Source organism: Rhamphochromis sp. 'chilingali', assembly GCF_963969265.1.
Source record: "Rhamphochromis sp. 'chilingali' genome assembly, chromosome: 1".
Taxonomy (NCBI): domain Eukaryota; kingdom Metazoa; phylum Chordata; class Actinopteri; order Cichliformes; family Cichlidae; genus Rhamphochromis; species Rhamphochromis sp. 'chilingali'.
In genome coordinates this window covers 36,322,268-36,345,918 of record NC_137929.1, presented here as the reverse complement: position 1 = coordinate 36,345,918, position 23,651 = coordinate 36,322,268, and the positions used below count along the sequence as shown (strand labels likewise).

General features: G+C 42.6%; 1 protein-coding gene across 4 annotated transcripts in view; it reads right to left on the bottom strand.

Moving 5' to 3' along the window:
- svep1 (sushi, von Willebrand factor type A, EGF and pentraxin domain containing 1) overlaps positions 1–23,651 on the bottom strand; it is a 111,391-nt gene that overhangs the window by 19,970 nt on the left and 67,770 nt on the right. For 3 of the 4 annotated variants that reach the window (XM_080901018.1, XM_080901017.1, XM_080901019.1), the window contains exons 7-28: positions 21,611–21,790; positions 18,607–18,801; positions 13,382–13,500; positions 12,890–13,019; positions 11,637–11,744; positions 8,086–8,217; positions 7,655–7,846; positions 7,079–7,200; positions 6,888–6,993; positions 6,587–6,790; positions 6,093–6,326; positions 5,822–5,983; positions 5,530–5,691; positions 4,916–5,077; positions 3,777–3,865; positions 2,164–2,260; positions 1,960–2,073; positions 1,614–1,727; positions 1,331–1,532; positions 932–1,089; positions 275–473; positions 8–183 (exon numbers count right to left, since the gene is read on the bottom strand). In XM_080901018.1, the coding sequence (XP_080757144.1) occupies positions 8–183; positions 275–473; positions 932–1,089; positions 1,331–1,532; positions 1,614–1,727; positions 1,960–2,073; positions 2,164–2,260; positions 3,777–3,865; positions 4,916–5,077; positions 5,530–5,691; positions 5,822–5,983; positions 6,093–6,326; positions 6,587–6,790; positions 6,888–6,993; positions 7,079–7,200; positions 7,655–7,846; positions 8,086–8,217; positions 11,637–11,744; positions 12,890–13,019; positions 13,382–13,500; positions 18,607–18,801; positions 21,611–21,790 (3,357 nt within the window). The remainder of the gene's footprint in view (positions 1–7; positions 184–274; positions 474–931; positions 1,090–1,330; positions 1,533–1,613; positions 1,728–1,959; positions 2,074–2,163; positions 2,261–3,776; positions 3,866–4,915; positions 5,078–5,529; positions 5,692–5,821; positions 5,984–6,092; positions 6,327–6,586; positions 6,791–6,887; positions 6,994–7,078; positions 7,201–7,654; positions 7,847–8,085; positions 8,218–11,636; positions 11,745–12,889; positions 13,020–13,381; positions 13,501–18,606; positions 18,802–21,610; positions 21,791–23,651) is intronic. The other variant, XM_080901020.1, reaches the window with a different exon arrangement.

Genomic DNA, 23,651 nt, shown 5'->3' with positions numbered 1-23,651 from the left:
ACTACACCTGGGATAGTGGTGCCGACTGACAGGCCTTTGCCTCCGTCTGAGGGCTTCCCGTTGATGTAGATTCTCCAGTCTCCATCCCAGCTCCTCCAGGACACACCGATATGGTACCACTGACCGGTGTTCACCGCAGGGCAGTCCGTGATCCGCTCCTTACCGTTCACATACAGCACCCACCTGCGGCAACGCCGGAAAGAAAGAAAAAAATCGTGAAGGGAAAGTGATACTTAAAAAACGTCTGCCCCTTAAATCTCGCTGCATCACTGACCCGTTGTAATCTATTAGAAGGAAAGCGTTATCACTGCCTTCCACAGCGTAGGACACCGGCGTGCCGTAATTAGTGGTGTCAGATGACCTCATCCAGAAGGTGCAGGTGATTTCGGTCAGCGCTGGCATCACTCCGTCCATCATCACATAACCGTGGATGCCAGACACCTCAAAGTCCAGGTTGAAGGCAGAGGACATCTCTGCCAGGACAGAGAAGAAACAGTGATTTCATTTAACTTAAAAATGCAAAAAACCCATTATTTTAGTTACTGCTGATGTTTCCCAACTACATTTCTTTCTAACTCTCTTATAAAAAGCTCAAACATTATCCATAAATATTTTCAAAATATGGTGTTTTATTTGAAATTTTACAAAAATCCAAAGAAAGGAAATTTGTTATTAGTCTATTTTTTAAAACACTTTTTAAATATTTTTTTATTATAGTTGCATGAAATTCTCCATCCATCATCTTCACTACTTGTCCAGACGAAGATGCCAAAGACAAAAGGCTATCCGGGGTTAACCAATGACGACCCTTTACTCTGACAGACACAGTCAGGTGTAACTGACAGCTGAAAACATTTCACGTTAATTACATCTTTCCCTGTCCTCCTCCATCTAGAGTTGCCATGGTGATGTGCCATCTGGCCTATAGTACCTGTCTCACACCTGGTTCCGTTGAACCCAGGGAGGCAGCGGCAGGTGTAGGACCCCAGTCCATCTAAGCAGCTGGCCCCATTTACACAGGGGTTCGGATCACACTCATCCACATCCACCTCACACAGCCGGCCTCGGTAACCCTCCACACACTGACATCTGACACAGAGGAAGAAGACAAGCGTGTACAATAACTTCTTATTTGCAGTCTTTAACAATGCAGCACAATAACTTACTGCACATGAGGGGACTTTAACTTTGAAAACCGACCACATTCTGTCCGTGTCAACTTCATCACGCAGATACAAAACATCTCATCAGAAATGAGTACTCTTTCCTGCACTGTTTATTTCAAGCAGCAGATCCCATCACTCCTGCTTTCCATCTGGACGTTTATTACCTGAAACTGTTCACAGCATCCAGGCACGAGCCTCCATTCAGGCAGGGAGAGCTGTAACACTCATCAGTGTCGATCTCACAGCTGTCCCCTGAGAATCCAACGGCACAGTTACATGTGTAACCACCGGCCATGTCTTCGCACATGCCGCCGTTCAAACAGGGGTTGGACAGGCACTCGTCGATTTCCAGTTCGCAACGAGATCCTGTTGACATTTGATCATGAAGACTTATCTGATATTACACACTACATGTAACTATTATTGTTACGTCAGTTTGTGTGCAACCTGTGAAGCCCGTGGAACAGCTGCAGGCGAACTTGTTGACCTCGTCCACACACACGCCTTCATTGAGACACGGGTTGGAGTGGCACTCGTTTACCTCCGCCTCACACAAGGAGCCTGAGACACAGCAGGAGAATAAGCACAAACATGAGATACACTAATGTTGCACATAGAGTATATTATATAAATATTACAGTGTATCGATGTCATGGCTCTGTAAAATGTGCAGTCAGAAACTTGCAAGTCAAACCTAAACTTGCAAGGTCTTGAAATAATCACTGACCCTAACCTGCCAACCTTTGTTTTGAGTATTGTGCATACTGAGCTACAAACTCAAAGGTCCCTTTACCTAAAAATCCAGGCTTGCACTGACAGTGGAAGTCTCCTATGCCGTCCTTACACAGGCCTCCATTTTGGCAGGGAGCAGAGTTACACTCGTCTATGTCAATCTCACACTTGGCACCTGACCGTGAAATCAGAGGGTGTATCCAGTTCTTGTAATATGTCACATGAGAATCAATCATTATCACTGATCTACTGATGGGTGATCTACCTGTGAACCCGGGCATGCAGGTGCACACATATCCTGCTCCAACCTCCTCACATGTTCCCTTGTTCTGACACGGATGCAAGAAGCACTCATGGAAAACCTGTGGGTAGAGCAGATGAAACAATGATATCAAGTCCTCTCAAATATGTTAACATTAGATGGTTATCCTAAACTCTGCACTAAATACTCTAAGAAAAAGCATGTGTGCAATTCTCAAGCAGTGAAAGGTAGATATTAGATTTTAAGGTGCAGTAATAGGAGACAGTCTCTGTTCAGCCAAATACAAAAAGAAGCTAGGTGAAATATTTACTTTTAGACATTAAAGTGTTGCCAATTCTTTCATTTATTGAAGTTTAATGAAAAGCTAACTTCATTCGGTATCAGACACTACGGTCCAGATGTTTCACTGCTGGCTTAAAACAGGAAAGTTGTGGGTTCAAACCCTCCTGAGGTCCCTGCAATTTCATGTTGTTCACACATGTGGATGTAAGATTTAAGACTAGACAAGCTTTGTCGAATTAAAAATCCTACAAGGTGTTGAATAATCAGGCCCTATCTAATCTTAATGACCTCATATTACTGTATCACCCCATTAGAGCTCTTCACTCTCAGACTGTGGGCTTACGTGTGGTTTCAAGAGTACTTAAAAATTGAATGGGAGGCAGACAAACGGTTCATTCAACAGGAAACAAGTGCAAATCCATGTTTATACAAACAGGCTTTTGTTTTTTCTATGAGTACATGCAGAATCTGCAGAGCTCCAAATGAATCCTAATTGTTCAGTTACACAAAACTAGAACAAGGAATATCTTTGCAAATGAGAAAAATCAGTGTTTGCCTGATGATTGGTTAAGCAGAGGGTGAGCGTGCAAAGCAATTACTGAGCGACTGCACAGCTCAGCTGGTGTTAGGCAGCCTGTCTCCTGTCTATCGACAATCAGACACACTGCAAATGCTCACAGGCAGTTTGGCAAAGGTTTGCAAATAACCGCTGCCTAATTTATAAACACACAGATTGCCAACACAGTGTAATTACTCTGAGGCAATTTGCGCTGATGATAATTACACATCTGCATCTCTTTGCACTGGACTCCACTCCAATCTCTGCTGAGTGTTTGTATGCTGGTTATATTTCTTTATAAAGCACTGTCTCCTTTTACAGTTAAATCACCATCCTGCTCCAACTACATCACTTTTCCTGAGTTGCTGTTTTAAATCTATGAGGCTCTGCCTGGACTCTGAATGGAAGTAAGATCATGTGACTTTCAGTTTAAAGTGAGTCTTTGTGAACGCAGATAGCAACAGAACTGCAACAGAATTGCAATTTTTGATTATTTATTACAGTGAATCACTGAATTATAACAAATAAATTGCGTAACTTGACCTTTCAAACACTAATATATAACAGAGTCAAAGTTGCTTTGAAGACAACCCCTGACTGCAATGATCGTAGACCTGGTCCTCGTCTTTAAAGCCAGATTGCAAGTTGCCTTAAATTTACACACGGTAGCAATCATTTTGTTCACACCACATTCTCCAGTCACTGTGGGACCGCCTGGTATTCAGGGCTTTTTTAATGGTAAAGAGTGGGACTTTGAGAAAAGACAAAGGCAAACCTGACTGCTGGATTGGTATTCATCAATGACCTCCACCTCGGGAGCTGCAGTGACGCTCTCCTCCTTTGGAAGAAAGCTGGAGCCAAAGCCTGACCATGACACCCAGAGAAAACACAGACAGTGTAAGCAAAGACAAGTTGGAAAAACACAGCGAGGATCTTTCCCTTTGCTACCAGACTGGCAGACGTTTGACCTCCAGCTGAACAAAAACTATTCTTATTCAACTCTGGCAGCGTGTCCAAACCTCTGTTCATTCCCACCCTTCAGACACAGTGTTTTTCATTTCCATTCTGCCGCCGAGCAATAAAAGCCAAATTATTTCCATTTCCCCTGATCTTGTGCAGTAATCGTGTTTCAAGTTGGACCGAGCTGTCACACCACAAATCAGACAGCACACAACTGCAGCGGTGGCAGCACGGTCTTACACAGACGCGCAGCAGTTTCTTGTATTTTTACTCTCTGCTGACTTCACTTGGCATGTTCTCCAGATGTCTAACATAAATTAATTCACATGCCAACTCAGAAAAGCAGAAATGACACTGACATATAAATCTGACGTGTGAACAGAGTCAGCATACGGCTGCCAACATCAGACTTACATCAAAACTGGAGCTAAGAGTGAGACAAACTGGGCAGCAAATTTAATTAACACATTAACAATAAACTTCATCCCTTTGACAAGCTTGTGTCGGGACCTGATTTATCCAAAAGTCACATTAACGAGTCGTGAACGGGTGTTTTAAAAGTCACATTAATGCTAATGAAATTCACAGGAGGGGTGGGGGTGGGGGGCTTCTATAATTATTAATCAATGCAAAATCTGGTCCAAATGAACTGTAGCTACCTATTAAACCTTGCTTTGTATTGTATGGGACTATAGGAGAACTGTATTACTTTGTGCATGTTGCCTCCTGCAGTTACTGTATCACACTCCAAACCTACTTAACAGTGGTGCAAGAAGTTCCAATCCCCTGCTGAGCAGAAGATTTCAATATATATAAAAAAAACAACTTCAATCCAACCTCAATGTTTTTATCAGGTCCCAAAATAAAATATTATCAAATCAGGACTGGAGTGTTTGTATCAGAGTGTTGCGTGAATATTGCACCCAGACAAGACTAGCAGTCGTGCACACTTACTGGAACAGTGCTGTATGGTGGTGGCCCCTGTGATTGTGGTGGTCCCATAGAAGGGACAGGAGAGGCAGTAAGAGCGGCCATGTTCAGGCTGGTAGTAATCTCTGGGACAGGGGTAACAGGGAACCAGACCGGTGCGGGAGAAATGACCTGCTGAACAGGGGACTGTCCAAGAGAGCCCATAAATCGAAAGAGGGGCGCAGGAAAAAATAGAAAAAGAAACATTCGAGGATTAGAGGAGCAGGTGAAGTGGCAGGATCACCCAAAAACATTTGAAACAAGCAGCATTTGCTGGTTGGAAAACACCTAACAGCTCCAAGTCTGAAAGGTTGTAGATTATTTATGTATTTTAACTTGGAAACCTGGGAACAAAACTTTTGAGTTTCTAGATTATTCCATCCAACTTTAAAGGGCAACTATCTAATTTTTCCAAGTAGGAATTAACTTTTTTGATATAATGGGACATCAGTGCCAAATTCCAACAAATATGTTTTTGATTAGAAGCTGGGAAAATATTGGTTTTCTTCTCAGGAATGATTAGGTCTCACCAGAGTGGAAATAAATTAAGTTAGCAAGACATTAGGGTAGTGTACTTTATGCCTGTCAAACTATATCACCTCCACACTCTGTCTCGTCCACGGCTCCTCTGGTGACTGTGGAAGTCTCATCGGGACAGACCTCACACTTTCTGGCTCCAAAAGAAGGCTGGAAGTGACCCAGGGGGCATGACTCACAGATCTCCAACCCATTTCGAGAGTGACTACCAGGCTTACACTGCCCTGAAAATAAATGAATATCACCACGTCACCAGCCAAATGAAACAGAAAAAAAATCCCATATATGAAAAATAACATTTAAATCTGAGCACAAAAAGACAGACGTCTTTCTGTTCATGTGCATGTTTTGTACCTTTGCACTCAGCGATGCTGCGGGAGTGCAGGTAGGCTGTGGAGGTTCCTTCAGGACAGGACTTACACTCCAGCTGACCCTCCTGGTCCTGGTAGGAACCCAGCCAGCAACTCTCACACTCATTATATTCAAGAGAAAAGTAGGTTCCCACTGGACATTGGACTGAAAGAGCATTCACAGTTAGAGGCTAGGAAAAGCAATACCGCAATGTGCTTTCATACTGTTATGAAGGGAACCCTGAGGTTAGGTGGGTGCACCTTCCTATACTCACCACACATCCTGCCTTTGAGGACTGAGCCCGGCCTGCAGAAGAGAGACGCCCTCTTGCTTTCCAGTGATTTGGGATCTGCTATAATCATCTCTGAAGACAAGTGGAAATTGGACAGCGGCTGCTTGGACAGTGTTCTCTTCAGTCTATTGGTAAGTTGCTCCAGCATCCGCAGGAGCCTCTTCTGATTGGCCACTTCAATTGAGTCGTTCCTCGACAGGGGCAAAGGGATGCTTGCTGGGAGAATGGCCAAAGTTTAAACGACTGAAACATAGGCGTGTCTGAGAGCAAGAAAATGCTGCACTAGAAAGATTATAGACATGCTAAGCTTCAAGCTTTTTGAGCTATTGTACGTTGTTCTTCGAAAATAAATAAACACATGATTCTCGCTCTGTTTTTGCTTGTGGCAACATTAATGTGCAGCCTTTAAAAAGCTTTTGACAGTCAGCAGTAGCAGCGTAGCAACTCAGACATTTGAGATCTCTTAGACATTCTACCTGTGATGTTGAAGTAGATCTGGATCTTGTGGTCTTTAGTCGGGCCTTTGATCTTTCTGTGCCTCTTGGTGCGGTGGTGAAGTTGCATGCTGCCGTCTTGGTTCTGGGTGGGGAGCTGCCGGGTGCTTGTGGCAAAGCCAGATTCAAAGTAGGCATAGTCCTGGGAGCCCTGAGTGCCCCAGTTGTCCCCCCAACCTCCTGGTACTAAAGGGTGTAAAACAAGAAGAGAGAAGATGATCGTGAAAATGTTTAATTTAAGACATAAGTGTTATATTCGGGGATTTTTGCCAGGTAATCCTACCAATAGAAAATCCATTCTCATAGTCGTAATTGTACTCCAGACAGTGTCCCTGTGACATCACCTCCAGCTTGCAGGTGACATCGTCATTGCCACAAATTTTAGGCAGCTGTAAGACAAACCACAAAATGCAACATGTATTCAAGAGTTGGTTCACAGCTTATCCATGTGTTTGCAGAGATAGAAGTCCTCACCATGCCTCCCAGTTTGCTGTTGAACTCTCCAGTAAATGACTTGACGAGGTCCACGTCGTCACAGCGAGATGCTTTAAAGAGCATCTCGAAGGGCTTAAACCCGTTGTTGGCTATACGGTTCACTGGAGAGGACATAAAGGACACTTCAGTCAGCACCACTATGGTAAAAAAAAAAAAGGTTATTTGCACTGGAGAAAACCTGTAGAGAACAGAGCGTGCACCAGTGGTATCAGATGTGACACTGATTAAGTCAAATACACAATAAAAAGGAGGGTCAGAGGTGGAGGGGGGTTGCAAAGAGGCTTGCAGCTGCTGTAGCCAGGTTAAAACAGCTTAAACAGAGCACCCTGTATGTATCTATGTATGACATATATGTATGTAGGTAAGAGGCCTGTATTTTCTTGCTGATTTTCATGGTCAAGTTGTGTTTTATTTATAGAATGTTTTGTTTTGGCGGTGGCACACTGATGTTCTCTACCTCCTAAAGAAGAAAAATTCTTCTTCTGAAACTGAAAATAAACAGTGAGGCATACAGCATGTATGTATAAACATATATATATATTCTGCCACACTAACATGAACAGTCTGGTCTGTCTGGAGAGTAGGCTGGCTCCCAGATGCCGTTGTAGGCACAGAAGTAGCTGTGGACAGCATCCTGAGTGAGGCTATAGCCGTCTTTACAGTGGAGAGTACAGTTGACTCCTTCCTCCTCTTCAGAACAGATGAACTCTCCATTCACTGGGACGTACGGCTGGTCACACGTTGTCCCTGAGCAAATACACATAATGCACTTCCATGGTTTTCTCAAGTCGGAGCTCAGTGTCTGATTACCTTCATGCATGACTGCACAATGAAACTGAAAAATTCAGGCACTGCAAAAGGACACTGACACTGGTGTTTTGTTTTATTTACTGTGTATTTCATTCTCATCACACAAGATAAAAAAAAGAGAGAAAGGGTTCCTTGGGGTGCAGGTACGTCACTGAGATGCAGGGGTGCTCTTATACCTTGGACAGTTACTGTGAGGTTGCATGTGCGGCTGTTTCCTGCTGCATCAGTAGCGGTGTACTGCACCACAGTCTCTCCTACTGGAAACAGAGAGCCTGGACTGTGGCGACTGGTTACTGTGAGGCGACCGCCTGAAAGACAGACAGAGAGATGATTATTTCATTTCTGCTGACCCTTCCTGGTGATCTTGTTGTGAAAAAGCATAATCATATGGACTGTACAAAGAAGTAGTATTAGGTGGGTTAAAGCATCCTGTGAGTGTGAGACAGAAACTGCTGTTTTCAGAAAATGTGCCAGCTACCCAACTATTCATCAGTAAACTATAACCAAATACAAAAATAACATTTCTGTATCTGCATTTTTATGCTTGAATGATTCTCAGGTCAGGGTCAAGTGGCTTCAATATCAAAAATCTGAATTTTTTGCTACAAGGTCCGAGCTGAAAATTAGTGGAAAGCAGCCAATGTTCAAAGATCAAGAATGGTCCGAGAAACATTTAACGTTACTGCACATTATGAAGAAGTCAATGTAAAATAACAGTTTGATGTGAGGGTTTACATGGAGCATCTTTTGGGGCTTTTAAACTGATTAAAATCAGAACATAGCGCTGCACGCAAATGTATCCATGATTTAATATTTTTGGTCTAACAGTGTTTTCTATTTTCCCCTTTACACCTGCTGTTGGGAACTTATTTTTCCAAGTTTAAAAGTCTTCATCTCTAATCCGAAGTTACTCTGGTTTTCCTGCAGAGGGCACTCTAAGCCTTAGTTTATATTCCAGGACTAAATGAGTCACTCCTATGAACCATAGCTGTTATGTTAAACATAGGAATAATGTGTCTGGGCATCGCGTGGCAGCAGAAAAAAAAAGAATCCAGGTCTGGGAATTGAAAAGGAAACTTAAGTCTAGCTGGCTAAAAAAAAAAAAAATAAGAAAGTGACGGATAGAGCACTGGGAGAGGCTGCTGTGATGAGCGGAGTGTATGAGTGTGTTGGTGTTTAGGCTGACACACAGGTTGTGGACAAAGAACAATGAAACATCTGCACCAAGTGTGAGAGACACAGACGGGATTAAGGAGGAGGGAAAAGTGAGGGATCAACCTTTCGTTTAACTCTGATCCATCTCCTGTATTAACAGTAGCACCGCCGTTCCAACAGGGCTGACACATGTCTGGCCTGCTGGAGTCTCCCCTTATATTTAGCCCAAGTGTGTGTGTTTGTATGTGCGTGTCTCCAGAGTCATGACTATATATAGAGCTGGCATCAGGGTGTGGGCCTGGAAAAACAAAACACTGACGTCGAAGCAGCCCCAGGCTGACGTCGTGTGGACCTGAAGCAGCCGCAGTAGCCTGTTATTACAGTGTGTGTGTGTTTGATGGGGGTGCACCTCTGCAGGCAGGTGGGGAATGATCACTTTGGGGCTTTGGTGAGCGAGATGTTAATTTTGGCGCCTGTGTTTGGGTCTGAATTTGTGAACACACACACTCACACACACACGTAATCACTGTTAGTGTTATTTATGTACAGAGTCGGTGCATTACATGAGCCCGGCTGGAGCCCGAAGAAGTCTGGTTTGTTGTCTGTCACCACCCCAGCTGTTTGGGTACAGTCGGAGCGCCAGGACAAATTCACCCGGCTCTACGGTATTTAGTCTATCTGGCAAAGCGACCTTCATACAAACTTTTATAGCATTCAGATTTGGTTGTGTATTGAGTCCTGGAGTTGCCAGTTACAGCTTTATTGCCTGTCAAAACACCCTTGAAGAACGTTTCAATGTTGAATTTATTGCTCTGTGGCCCCGTTTTAGCTTTTTAGAAACACGGCTGCAAAAAAAAGTTTGATAAAGAGCAGACTCAACGTGCCTTTTTCATTTCAGCAAGTTATTAAATCACAAATTCACAAAATACATAACATGTTGAAGATGAAGCCCTGCATTCAAATAATTCTGTCCTCTGTAATCATCGCAGTACATGTTTAATTTATCTCATCCTTCACTATATTATTCTGAATTAAAAAGAAAAAAAAGTTAATCCAAAGTGAAGCCTGAAGACATATTTGCAAATTAAGTCTAAGTCAGGAAATTCGCACATTAACCAGTAAAAAGAAGTACCTGCCTGTACTTTCGACTCACTTCATCTTCCCAGTAAGCCCACTAAGCACCGTCACTGCTACTGTACGAACTATTCTGCCTTCCCTCTCTCTTAGGTTAAGATGTCTGTTTATTTCTGTGGCTCCTGGTTTTTGGTTTTCCACAAAAGGGGATAGAAAACTGGCTCCTGAAACCTCATAGCCTTTTCTCAAGGTTGCCCTTCCTTAAAAACGGCTTCATGACACCCACAATTCGACTGAGACCATTTCTGATGAGGCTTCAGTGAACAGTAGATGGATCAACTGAAGGTCCAGATGTGCCTGTCAGATCCTGGGTCAGGTTTTTACTGAAATTCTTCCTATTTCCTATAGTTCACCTGCTGTGGATAATTTATTTTAGGCCTGACACTTTTCAGTTTCGAGAAAACCCCCCGAAAAGCTCAGATGTTTTTCTTTATAAAATAGCCAAAAATAACAAAACTCTTCTGTTAACTAATGTAATTAAGAATCTTTGCCTAGCTATGTGCAAACCAATCATGCTTACGTGCATACTTTCCCCCTAAAGAGTCATTCTGAGCCAAGGAAAACCCCACACATCCCAGTATAATATTTACATTTACGTAATTGGGCTCTCTGTCTCTACTTTTTGCACTTGTGTAAATGTTCAAGGTCATATTTATGCAAAAATACAGAACATTTTTCTTGCAATCGTATTCCATAATGTTTTCTAGGTTTACATTTACACTGTCTTAGAGAGGAATCGGTTAAGAGCAGCTCCATGAAATGTGAGTGATTAGTCTCGAGTCACCACAGAACCACAATCACCGCACAACTTTACTTTTTTTATGCCAATGAACAACACTTCTAAGAACTGTCACTTAGGTGAAGTCCTTATGCTGTAAATTAAACAGATATTTTTCTAGTGGGTGTACTGCTAGAGCGTCAGCTTCACCTAGACAGTGATTAATGTCTTAACATAACAACTGCAATCACTCTGATTAAAAAAAACAAAAAAACCCACAAACATAATGAACTGACAGTCCAAAGCATTTGACTCGAGTACTGCATTTGCTCGCACAATTATCCAGACTGTGTGAAAAATGGGTGGAATGAGCACGCATTCCCACAGAAGAACTTTTTTCATAGCAATAACACCTGCTTCTCTCCACTGCCTCCATCTGTTTTCGCATTAATGATATTCGCAGACGCTGTAACAGCTTCATCTGTCCGCTAGGCCCGTTCTCTCTCTAAACACAGACGCGCTAATGAGGCGTCCATGCACCCACTTACAGTTGGTCCTCTATGTCCAGTGTCCTTCACCGTTATTCGCAGAACCTTCTTTTTCCAATCTCCCAGAGGAAAAGATCCTGTTTAGCCATCATCGACTGAGACAGTGGGTGGAGCAGAGTGGAACAGAGCTGCAAAAGAATAAACGGTCTAAAGAAGGAGCGACCAGACATACCTGAGTTGTCGGAAAACTGCGGGACTTCCCAGTCCACCGCCGTCTCTGCGTTCGTGGCCTGGATCGCGGGCGGTGACCTGCACCTGTCGATGACCGGGGGCTCCGTATCTGGAGGCAGACAGAAAGTAAGCGCACAGACAGAGAAAACTTGTTAAAGTCACATTTCTGAACGCCAGTCACTATAAATAGACTAAATCAGGCCGCAAACTCAATAATATTTAGGTACAAAGGCATTTATAGCAAACAAAGAGCTGAACAGACGATAAAGTGAGGAAAAAAAAACGTTGGGGAGCCGAGTGCGACTCTGTCATCTGACTTTCTCGATGCAGCAGCAGCAGAGAGTGTCAGAGGGCACGAGTTGAACACATGTCTCTAATAAAAAACCCACAACTTTCCACCAACATAATAACATATGGAAATGTTCACAGCTACCATGCTTGGGGTTTTTCCCCCGAATGCAGTGATTACTGGGTGGCTGACATGGGACACCCCTGTTATTCACTCTCAACAGCAAACAGTGTTTGGCACCTGCTGGAGCAGAACTTACTGCTAAGTTAGTCAATTAAAATCTCTGAAAGTGCTTCGGTGAAATCACTGAAACAAACTGCAGCAATCCAGTAACAAACTGGCGGTAAAGTGTCCCCACTGAGAGGTGACGAGTTTGGACCTTAAAAGACACTCACTGTCTTTACCCTTTTTACAAACTACGTCCCACTGTATCAGCATATTTATCCACTAATTATCCATCTTTCTTCTTCCACTTATCTCACTCAGAGTCATCTGGGAACTTGAGCCTTTTCCAACTTTATGGAGTCACAACTTAGGGACCCTCTAATGTGTTTACTATCAGGTCATATGTCAGCCCGCCCACTTCATGTTGCCAGTAGTTATTTCGTCCATAGTTGCTTGAAGTTGCCAATCATATTCACTTTTTATAGACAACCATTCACACCTACAGCACGACCAGTTTACAATCACCAGTTAAACTAACACACATGTATTTGGACTGCGGGAGGAAGTCTGAGTACCCGGAGACAACCACACGAGCACGGAGCATGCAAACTCTGCTTACTAAAAAAAGGCACTTTTTATCATTTATTTGATTCTGTATAGGACAGGAGCAGTTGTCCAAACACAACATAAACGCTGTGTGACCGAATTCTCTGCCCCCCCCTCGCTCTCTGTAATCTGCCACAGGCCACATGCAGCATCCATTGTTTGGTTTTATGTGGTCCCCAGAAGGATGAGCTCACCGATGACGGTGACTGTAAAGGAGCAGTTGGCCTGATTTCCAGAGCGGTCCGTAGCAAAGTATGTGATGGTTTCCTTGCCAATGGGGAAAAGCTGTGGAAGACTATAGACTGGCTTCGCCTGGACCACCACCTGGAGGAGTGAGAGACAACAAAATGTGAAGAAGAAGAGAGTCAAACTGCTTTCAAAGCAGGAAGCTGAAAGCTGAATAAATTAGAAGAGATTTACTTTTGTGCAAATTAATTGAGAATTTTACAAAACAGCCATGTAATCTATCCTACCACATAAAGTAAACCACAGAATGTCACATGCCATGTATGCAATAAATACTGTACTTTAGCTCATGCTTGTGCCCTCTTATCATATGTTACAGGTTTATTGTGGATACAACAAACTTTTGATACCAAGGGCGGGAAACCATTACCCCATAATTATCAAGCTATTCTAGAATTAAGTAGCATCTAATTTGACTGTTTTTTACTCAAATATCTAACCTCTTCTTTAGAGTTGTCCGTGGCATTTGGGACGTTCCAGCTGACGATGGCCGTGCCGCGGCGCTCAACTGTCCCTGCAACAATGTTGTCGGGGCACTGTAGCCACGGTGGCTCAGTATCTAACAAGACAGAGGGACAAAAAAGGTGGAGAAGAAGAAGAGAATGAAATTGGATTCAACTATTGCAGATGTTCCTTCATCATAACCCGCAGACATTGACCTCAACCTGCTCCTCATTATCGCTGATAGAGCAGGCGTGTGATGTCATATTGCCCCCAACAGCTTAAAACATAACAAGGCAGTTTGTCATTGTTGATAAGCAATCAAAGAGAGAGTGAGACAGCACCACTGCTCGTGCTCCAGCACCACTAGACCTCGCTCTTAGATTCTGTGCAGTCCAAGTAAAGACACGGAATAAAAAGCACTCTTTCTTGCTTTTACTCCAGCTCAACACTCCCCTCGTCACTCCCAGCACATCAACATGCATCAAGCTCAAATGAAATCGCTGTTAGTTCTTTGTTAGAGGTATTGCAGTCTAGAGGTATTGATTGATAATAACAGTGGTATCTAAATATGAACGATTCACCTCCTCGAACTGCCTGATTAAGACTCCAGCCTACTGACAACTACCTGCACCTGCAAAACACTGTTATCCTGTTACTTACACTTCAACGTCCACCAACATACCTGCTACTGACCCCAAATACGTACAATTTTTAAGTAAATTGGCTAAAGGTGCTGTTGACATGAAATTCTTACCAGATGTTTGTGATTAGGTACAATAGTATGACCACCAGGTCCTCCATTTGCTACCACAACAGCCCTGACCTGTCGAGGTATGGACTCCACTAGACTGCTGAAGGTGTGCTGTAGTATCTGGCACCAAGATGTTACCAACATATCCTTTAAGTCCTGTAAGTTGTGAGGTGGATCGAACGTGTTTGTCCAGCCCATCCCACAGATGCTTGGTTGGGCTGAGATCTAAGGAATTTGGAGGCCAAGCCAACACCTCAAACTTGTTGTGCTCCTCAAAACGTTTCTGAACCATTTTTGCTTTGTGGCAGGACAGATTATCCTACTGAAAGAGCCATCAAGGAGTACTGTTTCTATGGAAGGGTGTGCATGGTCTGCAACAATGCTTCATCATTAGACTAGATCTTCTCCCATTCTTCTATGGTCTGGTTCTGATGCTCTGTGTATTCTGACACCTGTCAATTTGAACCACATTGAACAATTCCAGCTATGTGAGCTACAGTAGCTCGTCTGCTGGATCAGACCACACGGGCCAGCCTTTACTCAATGTAAACCAATGAGCCTTGGCTGCACATGATCCTGGCACAGGTTTACCACTGTTCCTCCCTTGGAACACTTCTGTTGCTGATCAGTGCCGACCAGGAACACCCCAGAGAGATGCCGTTTTGTAGATGCTCTGAACCAGTTATCTAGCCATCACAATTTGGTCTTTGCAAAACTCAATCAAACCCTTACGGTTGCCCTTTTTTCCTGCTTCTAACACATCAACTTCGACAACAAAATGTACACTTGCCCCCTAATATATATCACTAACAGGTGCCATGATGGAGAGATAATCAGTGTTATTCACTTCACCTGTTGGTATTTATTCCAACATATTTGCACCGCTGCACCTATAAATACAAATATGCCACACATATTGTCTATTCGGTTATGTAAATTGAGAACAAAGAAAGCCCAATTCTTTGTTTGTATGCTACACATACGTGGCCAATGAAGCTGATTCTGATCATGAATCCTGTAGCAGTAATCTGATATTGTGACAGAGTGAATTGCTTATATGTTTTTACAACTCTATGAAGAGAGCCAAGGAAAAAAAAGTATGTTTTTGTTTAGCACTCTAAGCTCGTATGATTTGTTGTTTATGTGAGTATTGTAGCACTCTCCAAACACCTCATAGTGCAGAGGTAGATAAAAGTCAGAAAGGCTTTGAACAAAACCAGCTTTTGGTTATAAAAGTTAACTAAATCAATAAAGAAAATTTCCAGCTGCTGGCCAATTCTTTTTGTTTTCTCTACTCAATCTGTTTGTACTTTGATTGTTTGAAGGGAAAAAAAGACAATTCCAAGATAATTATAGCCCTCTCTGAGCAAATTAGCTAGAGTTATGTTGGTTTGTAAATCCACTGGTAAAAAGCAGCTCCAGCAGCCTGGACGACTACTTGTGAAGACAGTGCCACACAACTACGACTCAAATGTCTGTGCCACATAGAGCTGGTGTTTGCTAAGGTTCAATAATTTATCAAAAATAAATAAACCTCATATCAAGTGTCTGTCAAACATTTGACAAACCTAGCTTTTAAAAGCTATCTGCACAAAGTTCAACGCTTTTACTTCGATTATAATAGTCTTTTCCCTTAGATAATGCACAAAACCTCTCATTGTTCCAGCAGGAAACAGCTAGGCACTGTCAGGACGAAGTTTAGCTTTATTTGGAAAAAACCTTCAGCAGTCCACCTGCTTGGCTGTCGGAGCCACCGTGACCCTTGCATGAAACATTTTCTTCCTTTGTCTCATTCTCCATACAGCATGGTGTAATAATGAGAAGCCAGCACAGTTCAGCTGAACGCAGTTCAAGCCTGCAGGAAACAAGCTCAGCCTCCAAGAGCTGATTTCTCCCATCGATCGGCGGTGGTCATGCCTGTTGCGTTATGCAACAGAGCTGCTCCCATCTGGACCCGATGACCCATCCACTTAGGCATCCGTCTCCGTTAAACACTAACACACTTGAGCTCAGATCGAATCCTTTCATCTTTATAACAAGGGAAACATATTTCACTCTGGGTGTCATCAACATGAAGTGAGGGGAGGGGAAGGCCAGAAGCTTTAGTCGAACACTCTCATCTTTGTAACAACTTTTCTCGCGCTCGTTATGTGCCGCCCATATTGCAGCTCTCCTTCTTGATTCTTTCCAGCTAATTTACATTTTCTTTTTTTTATATCTTTTTTCTCCTCCCTCCAGCCCATTTGTGTCTGACAGTATCAGAAAAACTCATCTTCTCTCTGCCATGTCATTTTAAAACACCTACAGATGACTCATCTTCCCCTCTCACCTCCCCGTCCGCCTTACCTCTCCCCTCGTTTTCATCTTTATGGCACCTCTTCCTCTCCTTAATGACACAAGTTCCTTCATTAGCAAACTTTCTCCATGAGGAAATGAGGGTACTGAGGACATTTGGGGTGGGGTGGGGGGACAGAGAGCAGTTCTGCACCACCTGTTTCACCTGCAAGGCATCTGGAGTACTGCAGTCTGTTATAATGATCTCCAGAGCCCAGTCTGAGCTGAGGGGATAGACTCGAAAGCTCGGACACAGTATGGTTTGAGTTAGTGACCCGAGGTCTGCTTTAAGGGGGGGAGATTAGCTTCATACTCGCCTTTGGAAGAGCAGAGAAAAAATAACAGAATGGAAAAATTCTCACTCCAAGTTTCCTCTTGTTTTTCTTTTCATATCATCCTCTTTCTCCATTTATTCTCTATCTTCATGTTTCACTCTTAACAGCACTTCTATTTCTGAACTGCAAATACAGCTCCCTGTTAAAAGCTCCCACCCATTCATGCCATATAAAATCAACTTTTGACCGCATTTATCACATACGACACGCAAAACTACTAAAAAAAGGTTGGCAGTCAGATGCGGCAGTGATTTCAAGTCAAGTTTCTAATAATGCTGTATCTTGTTTTTCACAGGAATGAAATGGTCTTAAACAGAAATCTTAATCATGAGGCCTCGGGGGTGTTTGTGTATTACTCAGTATTGGAGGGAGAAATGCAAAGTGCTTTCCTCTTCTTCCCAACTTTATGGCTAAATAATCACCTGCTAATTTTAACCACACACAAAATGACAAAATGGATCCCCATAGTTCTGCTACCCTAGCAATGAAGCTTATTTCAGCTCCCATATTCACAAAGGGTCATCACAGCAGATGGCTTTGCATATTTGATTCGGCAAATGTTTATGCCAGATTCCCATCCTGACATAACTAGGAACCTTAGCTTATTTAAATCTGGGCAATCTCACCTTCAAGGTCTTCTCTTTGTGTGCCTCTGGACTGCTTCCAGCTTAGCTTCAAGGGATTTCTGTTCTGACAAATTGCACTTTGGCATCTGGGATTTTATCTTTGCAGAGTTAGCAACAAGTAACTTCTCTGTCAAACTGCCTGAAGTTTCACTGGTTATGATAGCTGGGTCTAGACCTACAATACAATTTCTTCAGGGAAAAAACAACTGAAGCTGTCTATCTATAATGCAGGAATTCTTCAACCACAGAAATACACTCTTCAGTTCTCACCTGCCCTTCTCATCATATCATTTGACAGCAGGAGATCCTGCAAGAATCAGGAATGCACAAGTGATCCAAGCAGGAATCACAAACAGTTAAAGTGTTACAAAAGTGATAACTCTGAAGCATACATAGGCTAAATTTAAATCAGATGTGTTTTTTTACATTTTAATTGGCAGAGATGCAGAACTTTTTGACCACACTTTGGTGTACCGACGTGATCCTTCTGCATCTTAGAAAGACAGGAAATGTCTGTATTTTCAAAACGACTCCTTTACATAGTCAGGTCTATAAGTATCTGGATGTCGCCTCCATTTTTCACACCTCATTGAGAGTTCTAGTGAAGTAGGAATCTAAGTTTATTATGTGCTTAGATTGTCCTGGATTAATGAGGGAGCAGACCTAACCTGGCCAATTGTCCAATTACTTTTTAGCCTGTGAAAATGGGGGACTGTGTATAAAAAAATCCTTAAAAAGAACAAATCCAAAACAAACACTTTTTTTAAGCCCTAAAGTCTGCACGTCAATCACATCTTGATTGTTTGATATCTTGACTGCACTGTGGTGGCAAAATTCCAAAAATACTTCTGGACCTGAGCATACAGGCCCTTCTTCTACTCCAAAGTCATGTGGAGAAACAAAATGATCAAACCTAACTGTAAACTCCATCATTCAGCCTCCAGAGCTTCAAGCAGAGGGGTCTTGGCCTCTGTATTTTTTACTTCCTTGTTACAACTGTAGAGACAATTTACAGCCACTGCAGCTTTGACCGCTGCCCTGACCGTAGTCCTGCAGAAAGGAAAGATAGATTCCCTCTTTAGGAAAAGCACACACACACACACACACACACACACACACACACACACACACACACACACACACACACACACACACACACACACACACACAGTTACCTGTGCAGACAGCTTTATAGACATTGGCTGTCCAGTTCCCAGAGCTCAGGCACACCGCCTTCCTGTTCCCCTGGAGACTGTAACCTGGACGACAGTTGAGGAGGCAAAAAAAGCCTGGAGACACTGCTCTTCTCCCACAAGCAGGAGGGGACAGAAAGATGTTCTTCAGAGTCACGATGGGAGGGCAACGCACCTCTGGGTGGGAAAGATCAAGAGACAGATTATCAATCTGTCTCTTGTTTGTTATTAAAAGTAGCTGAAAAGATTTCCTTATAAAGATAAAACTGGGAAAACACTGAACAAAAGAGTGGAAAAAAAAATAGAGTTGGAAGATCTCGACCGTGTTTCCTGTGTGTTAACCGAATGTGATAAAATCTTCCTCTGAGCTGGCTCCACCATAAACGGCAACAATAAAGCTATTCTCGGCCGCTGTGTATCAAAAACTGGCACGGAAACGACAAACATTTGGTCGGAAATCAACTTAAGAAAGCGCTGACCGCAGGGCTCGTACACAGGAGGCCTTTCAAGCATTTCTGGAGGCCAGTGTGGCTTTTTTCTTGATGACGGATAGATCGTTTTCATTCTCTCCCTCGCCAAATCTCAGTTTCATTGGCTCTAGCTGTAGCTGCTTTGCAGGGAAAGCTCACTCCGAGGGATATTCGACATCGGGGATTACAATCGGATGAAAAAAAAAAAATCTATCTCAGCATCCTCTCAGGGCAGCCGAGCTGATCCTCTTTCACCACAGAGCAAGCAAACACAGAAACAAACCAACGGCAGCCCGCAGAGTCCTCTTAGTTGTGCTAAAGTCTGCAGGAAAATGCAGAGGTGGCCAAACAAACAAGCAGCGGCTCACTCAGTGCAGAGATTGGAGTTATTGATAAAGGAATGGAGAGAGTTTTTTGGTAGCAGATGGCTCAGGCGTTTTTAAATAGTGCATCTAGCTGGTTGGTTGGAAGTGAGTCAGCACCGGCCGGAGATTTGTGGCTAAACGCTCTCACACTGTCCCTTTTTTGTGTGTTCGTGTGCATGACCTGGGTGCTCTCTGTGGTGGGCACTAGTGTGTGCGACTATTTTGACTTAACTATCAGTTTTGGAGTGTGTGGGTAATTTTGTGTTGTGTATATGTGGTAACTGTAGCTTTGCTGTGAGAAAGCAGATGTGTCTTGTGCCATGGCGGGTCTCTGCGCAAACACGCCCCATATGTTTAACCGCTGTATATGCGTGTTTACATACGCTTGTAAACTACACCGTTTTTTCATAGGAACCCAGATCGGGGCCATTTGTTTGATAGATTGTCTTTGTGTTTTTTCAGCCAGACACGTTTCAGTAAGCAGAAGCAAAACAAATCATGCGAGCGCTCAGTTGAATGATAGTCATGCTGCAAGACATATTTACTGTCAGAGAGGACTGCTGTGTATCTGAGTGAAAGCAAGGCTGGGAAGATTTATTATGGAAAACAATGCTAATTCAATAACTGCATGAATAAATCGGATTTAACTCCACAGATGAAGGAATACTAAGACTTTGACTGAAGACAAGTCAAGATGTCGCTGTAATAGATGAATTCTCTTGGATACGATGTGACGAGGGTTATTAAACTGGGAATGAATTATTTTTAGCCCAAAATGGGGAAAATACAGAATGTGCCACTTTGTTAAAGTCCTGGAATAAAACAGTTTGGTGCCAAAAACAAAACCACACTTGAGCACACAAAAATAACTGAACAGGCAGCAGGTTATGTCTAAGCAGCAACATCCATGGCTGAAAAATTAAGCCAACAAAAAAAGTGCACAAAAAAACAGTTCCTCGTGTGTCCATCACAAATACGCAGGTTTACACCCTGATAATAATACAAATTGACTCTTCGTGGCAGCTGGGGAGGAGTTTAATTTCTATAACTCACCAGCTTAAAATGTAATTAGACCTAAAGTTTACAACTAGCTGTCACCTCAGCTAATCTGAGCGCTTTCAGGCTGTTTGACTTGTAAGTGGTGGATAGAAAAGCCAACACAAGGCCGCTCCTACATGCTGAAGGCTAATGTAGGAACTCGGGTTTGAGTCCATCCCAGACCAATCCCTGCATATCATTTCCAGCACTCTCACGCTACTGTTCAATTAAAGCTAAAAAATCCAAATAATAACTCAAAGAACATAAATCGTACATTTTTAGCTACCTGTAACACGTAGAGCTGATTTAAAAATTGTATTTGTGTTCAAAGCTCTCTATTGTTCAGCTACATGATCTTTTGGCTTCACTTTTTGCCTCCGTTACTTCTCTCGGTGCCCAAATCAATGCTTTAGCTGTTATTGGATTTTGACACTATTTATTTACAAGCCCAGCTCTGATAAAGTTGGGACGATGCGTAAAATAAAAACTGAATGCAAAGAGTTTTATTTCCATTTTAAGATGTGACAACTTTTGATCTTTAGTGTATTTGTATTGTTTGTACTGCCAGTGATTAAAAGTCTTTAAAGATTTACGCTAATGAATATTATTCTGAAATTATTCCACCATTTGTAAACACAGTTCTTTTGAATATTTCCTTCTCTAAGATGTTGTTTGTAATATCCAGTCACATTACTGACCTGTTAACAGTTAACCTAATTATTTGCAAGACTTTTTAAATGGGTTAAAAGTCACTTGATTTCACTGAACCAGACCTCTCGACCACACTTGATAACATTAACAGTATACTGCAAGTTTCAGCTGGAAATGTAGCGCTACAGCACCGAAAAAACAAGATGCTGGCAGATGAATCAGTAAAGCCAAAGGTTCAAAAACTCTCAATGCATCATCACAACCAGCTGTGGGGCATTTTTCTTTTTTTATTCTTGCAGTGAATGTTGGAGTCATGTTTTGTAATCATATGTTGCTTTCAGATATGAGGTTTAGAAAAGCCACTGATATAGCAAATTAAACCCATGACAGCACGAAGCAGAGTTTCTCCATCTTACTAGGATACGGTGTGAGATAGTGGCTGACAGTGGAGTGAAAGCTTACCCACACACCGAGGTTGGGGCCCACTCCATTGGTAGTTTGCCTGGCAGGTGAGTTCGGAGTCTCCCTCTAATCTGTAGCCCCGATCACAGCCCACCTGACACACCACCCTGTAGGAGCCAAAGCTGTTGCTGCAACTCAGGAAGCCGTGCTGGGGCAGGGACAGGTGCGGGCAGGAGCGTACTGCAAAGATAGGAGAAAATAAACAGAAGAACCCAAACCAACAAAACAGAAAAACAAAGTCTGCTTTATTTATTATCATATTCAGCTGGATCTGTATCTTCTGTTGCTTGGGTTTATTTTGCCACTTCTATCTATTTAATTTCCTGTTGAGACACAGAGGGAACAAAAGGTTCAGAAAAATAGGAAGTGTGGCCTCGAATAATGACAAACAGTGACAAACTGTACATTTCAAGATAACTTAAACACAAAATATTTGATTATTTTGTTTGCTGTAACTGTTAAACACCCACAACGTGCAGAGGAGGAGTAAACTGCAGGGATGTACAGCAGTATGTGTTTGCTATAAACTGTGACCTATGATTTAACCCAAAGTGTGAAAGTCCCGAATGAAATAAACAAAGAAAATCCTGGTGTGTGTGTGTCTGTTCTGAGTTATGCTGAGGTCTAGAAAAGGGTGTGTAGTGTGTTATTTCTCATCACCATCCATAGACAGACAGGCAGTTCAGAGTAGACCCCCCCGTCTCCCCCAGGGCTTAACTAGCTGGGAGGTCCAACAGTATGTGGTAAAGACTAGACTCAGAGTAACACATACAAGCAGACATATGCACACACACATAGGAAACATATACCCAAAGCCACATACTATAAATCTTCAACACACACCCTTTAGTATTCAGTGTCTTGGTATTTGTATGAGTCACGCTGCTGCCGCTGCTGCCTTTCTGTTAAAACTGGCACTTTCCTCATTAATCCTTTGACCTTAGCTCTCTCTTCTCAGCTTTCTTTCCGTTCTGCTTCCTTCCGCGCAATCTTCATCCTCTTTCTTCATCCATGAGCAACCTCTCTTTAATTGAATCCTCCCCTACCTTTCTTCCTCTCAACATCTGGCCTGGCAGAAAAGCAGTAGTCTCCCAGTAAACGTTGATTCCTCTTTCAGTCTAAACACATATGATCTCAATCTATGCCGAGAGAGCTTTACGTGCTAACACACACCGACTGTGACTTTTAGGAAACTCAAAGCAAATCAGTACAAGAGATCGAGACACGTCTTACATCTGGATGAAGTGATTTAGGGCTACAGAAATGTTTATAAATGCTGGTGGGCGTCAGAGGCGAGGCGATGCTTTGATTAGGGTTTAATGAGGAATTATATGAGATATGGTGTGGAAGAACCTGCTGCGATCAATCACAAAAGCTTCTGTGTTTCAGTGTCATAACTATGCACCCTGAGTACTGTATGATGAAATATGTAAAGCACGTCAGACACATTTAGCTGCGACTATATCAGAACAGAGCAGCATTATACCACCATGCATTAACACTACAATCAATCAAGAAGCAGACTAATCAAAAAGCCTTAAACGATGAGAAGATCACTACAAAAATCTTTTTAATAGCCCATCTGACTTCGACATTCGACTACTGCCTCACTGTTTACTTTTCTTCTCAGTTTTTGAGATATGATGGGACATTAGGGTGCAGAGAAAAAGCTAGACTAAATACTGGCTGGGTGATATTTAAAATAAATCCACAAACGCACACACAAATGAACGCTGCAAAAAAGTACCATACGTATATCATCGTGCCTGCTTTAAACGGGCTTGTGTTTGTAATGGCATGGTGTTATATGTCGGTAATTTATTAAAGGCCTCTCACTTAAAGCTTAATAATATAACGGGAACCTATTACGCTTGCTTCCAGCTGCATATTTTTATTCTTGGACTCTAATAAAAAAGGTCTGCATGAATCACAGTTCTTATGGCGCAGTCACACTAGAGCAAAAATATGACGGCCACCTCTGCGTGACTAGGAGTAAATCGGTGGCTCACCAGTGACGTTGTTACATTTTTGGCTCTCTGAG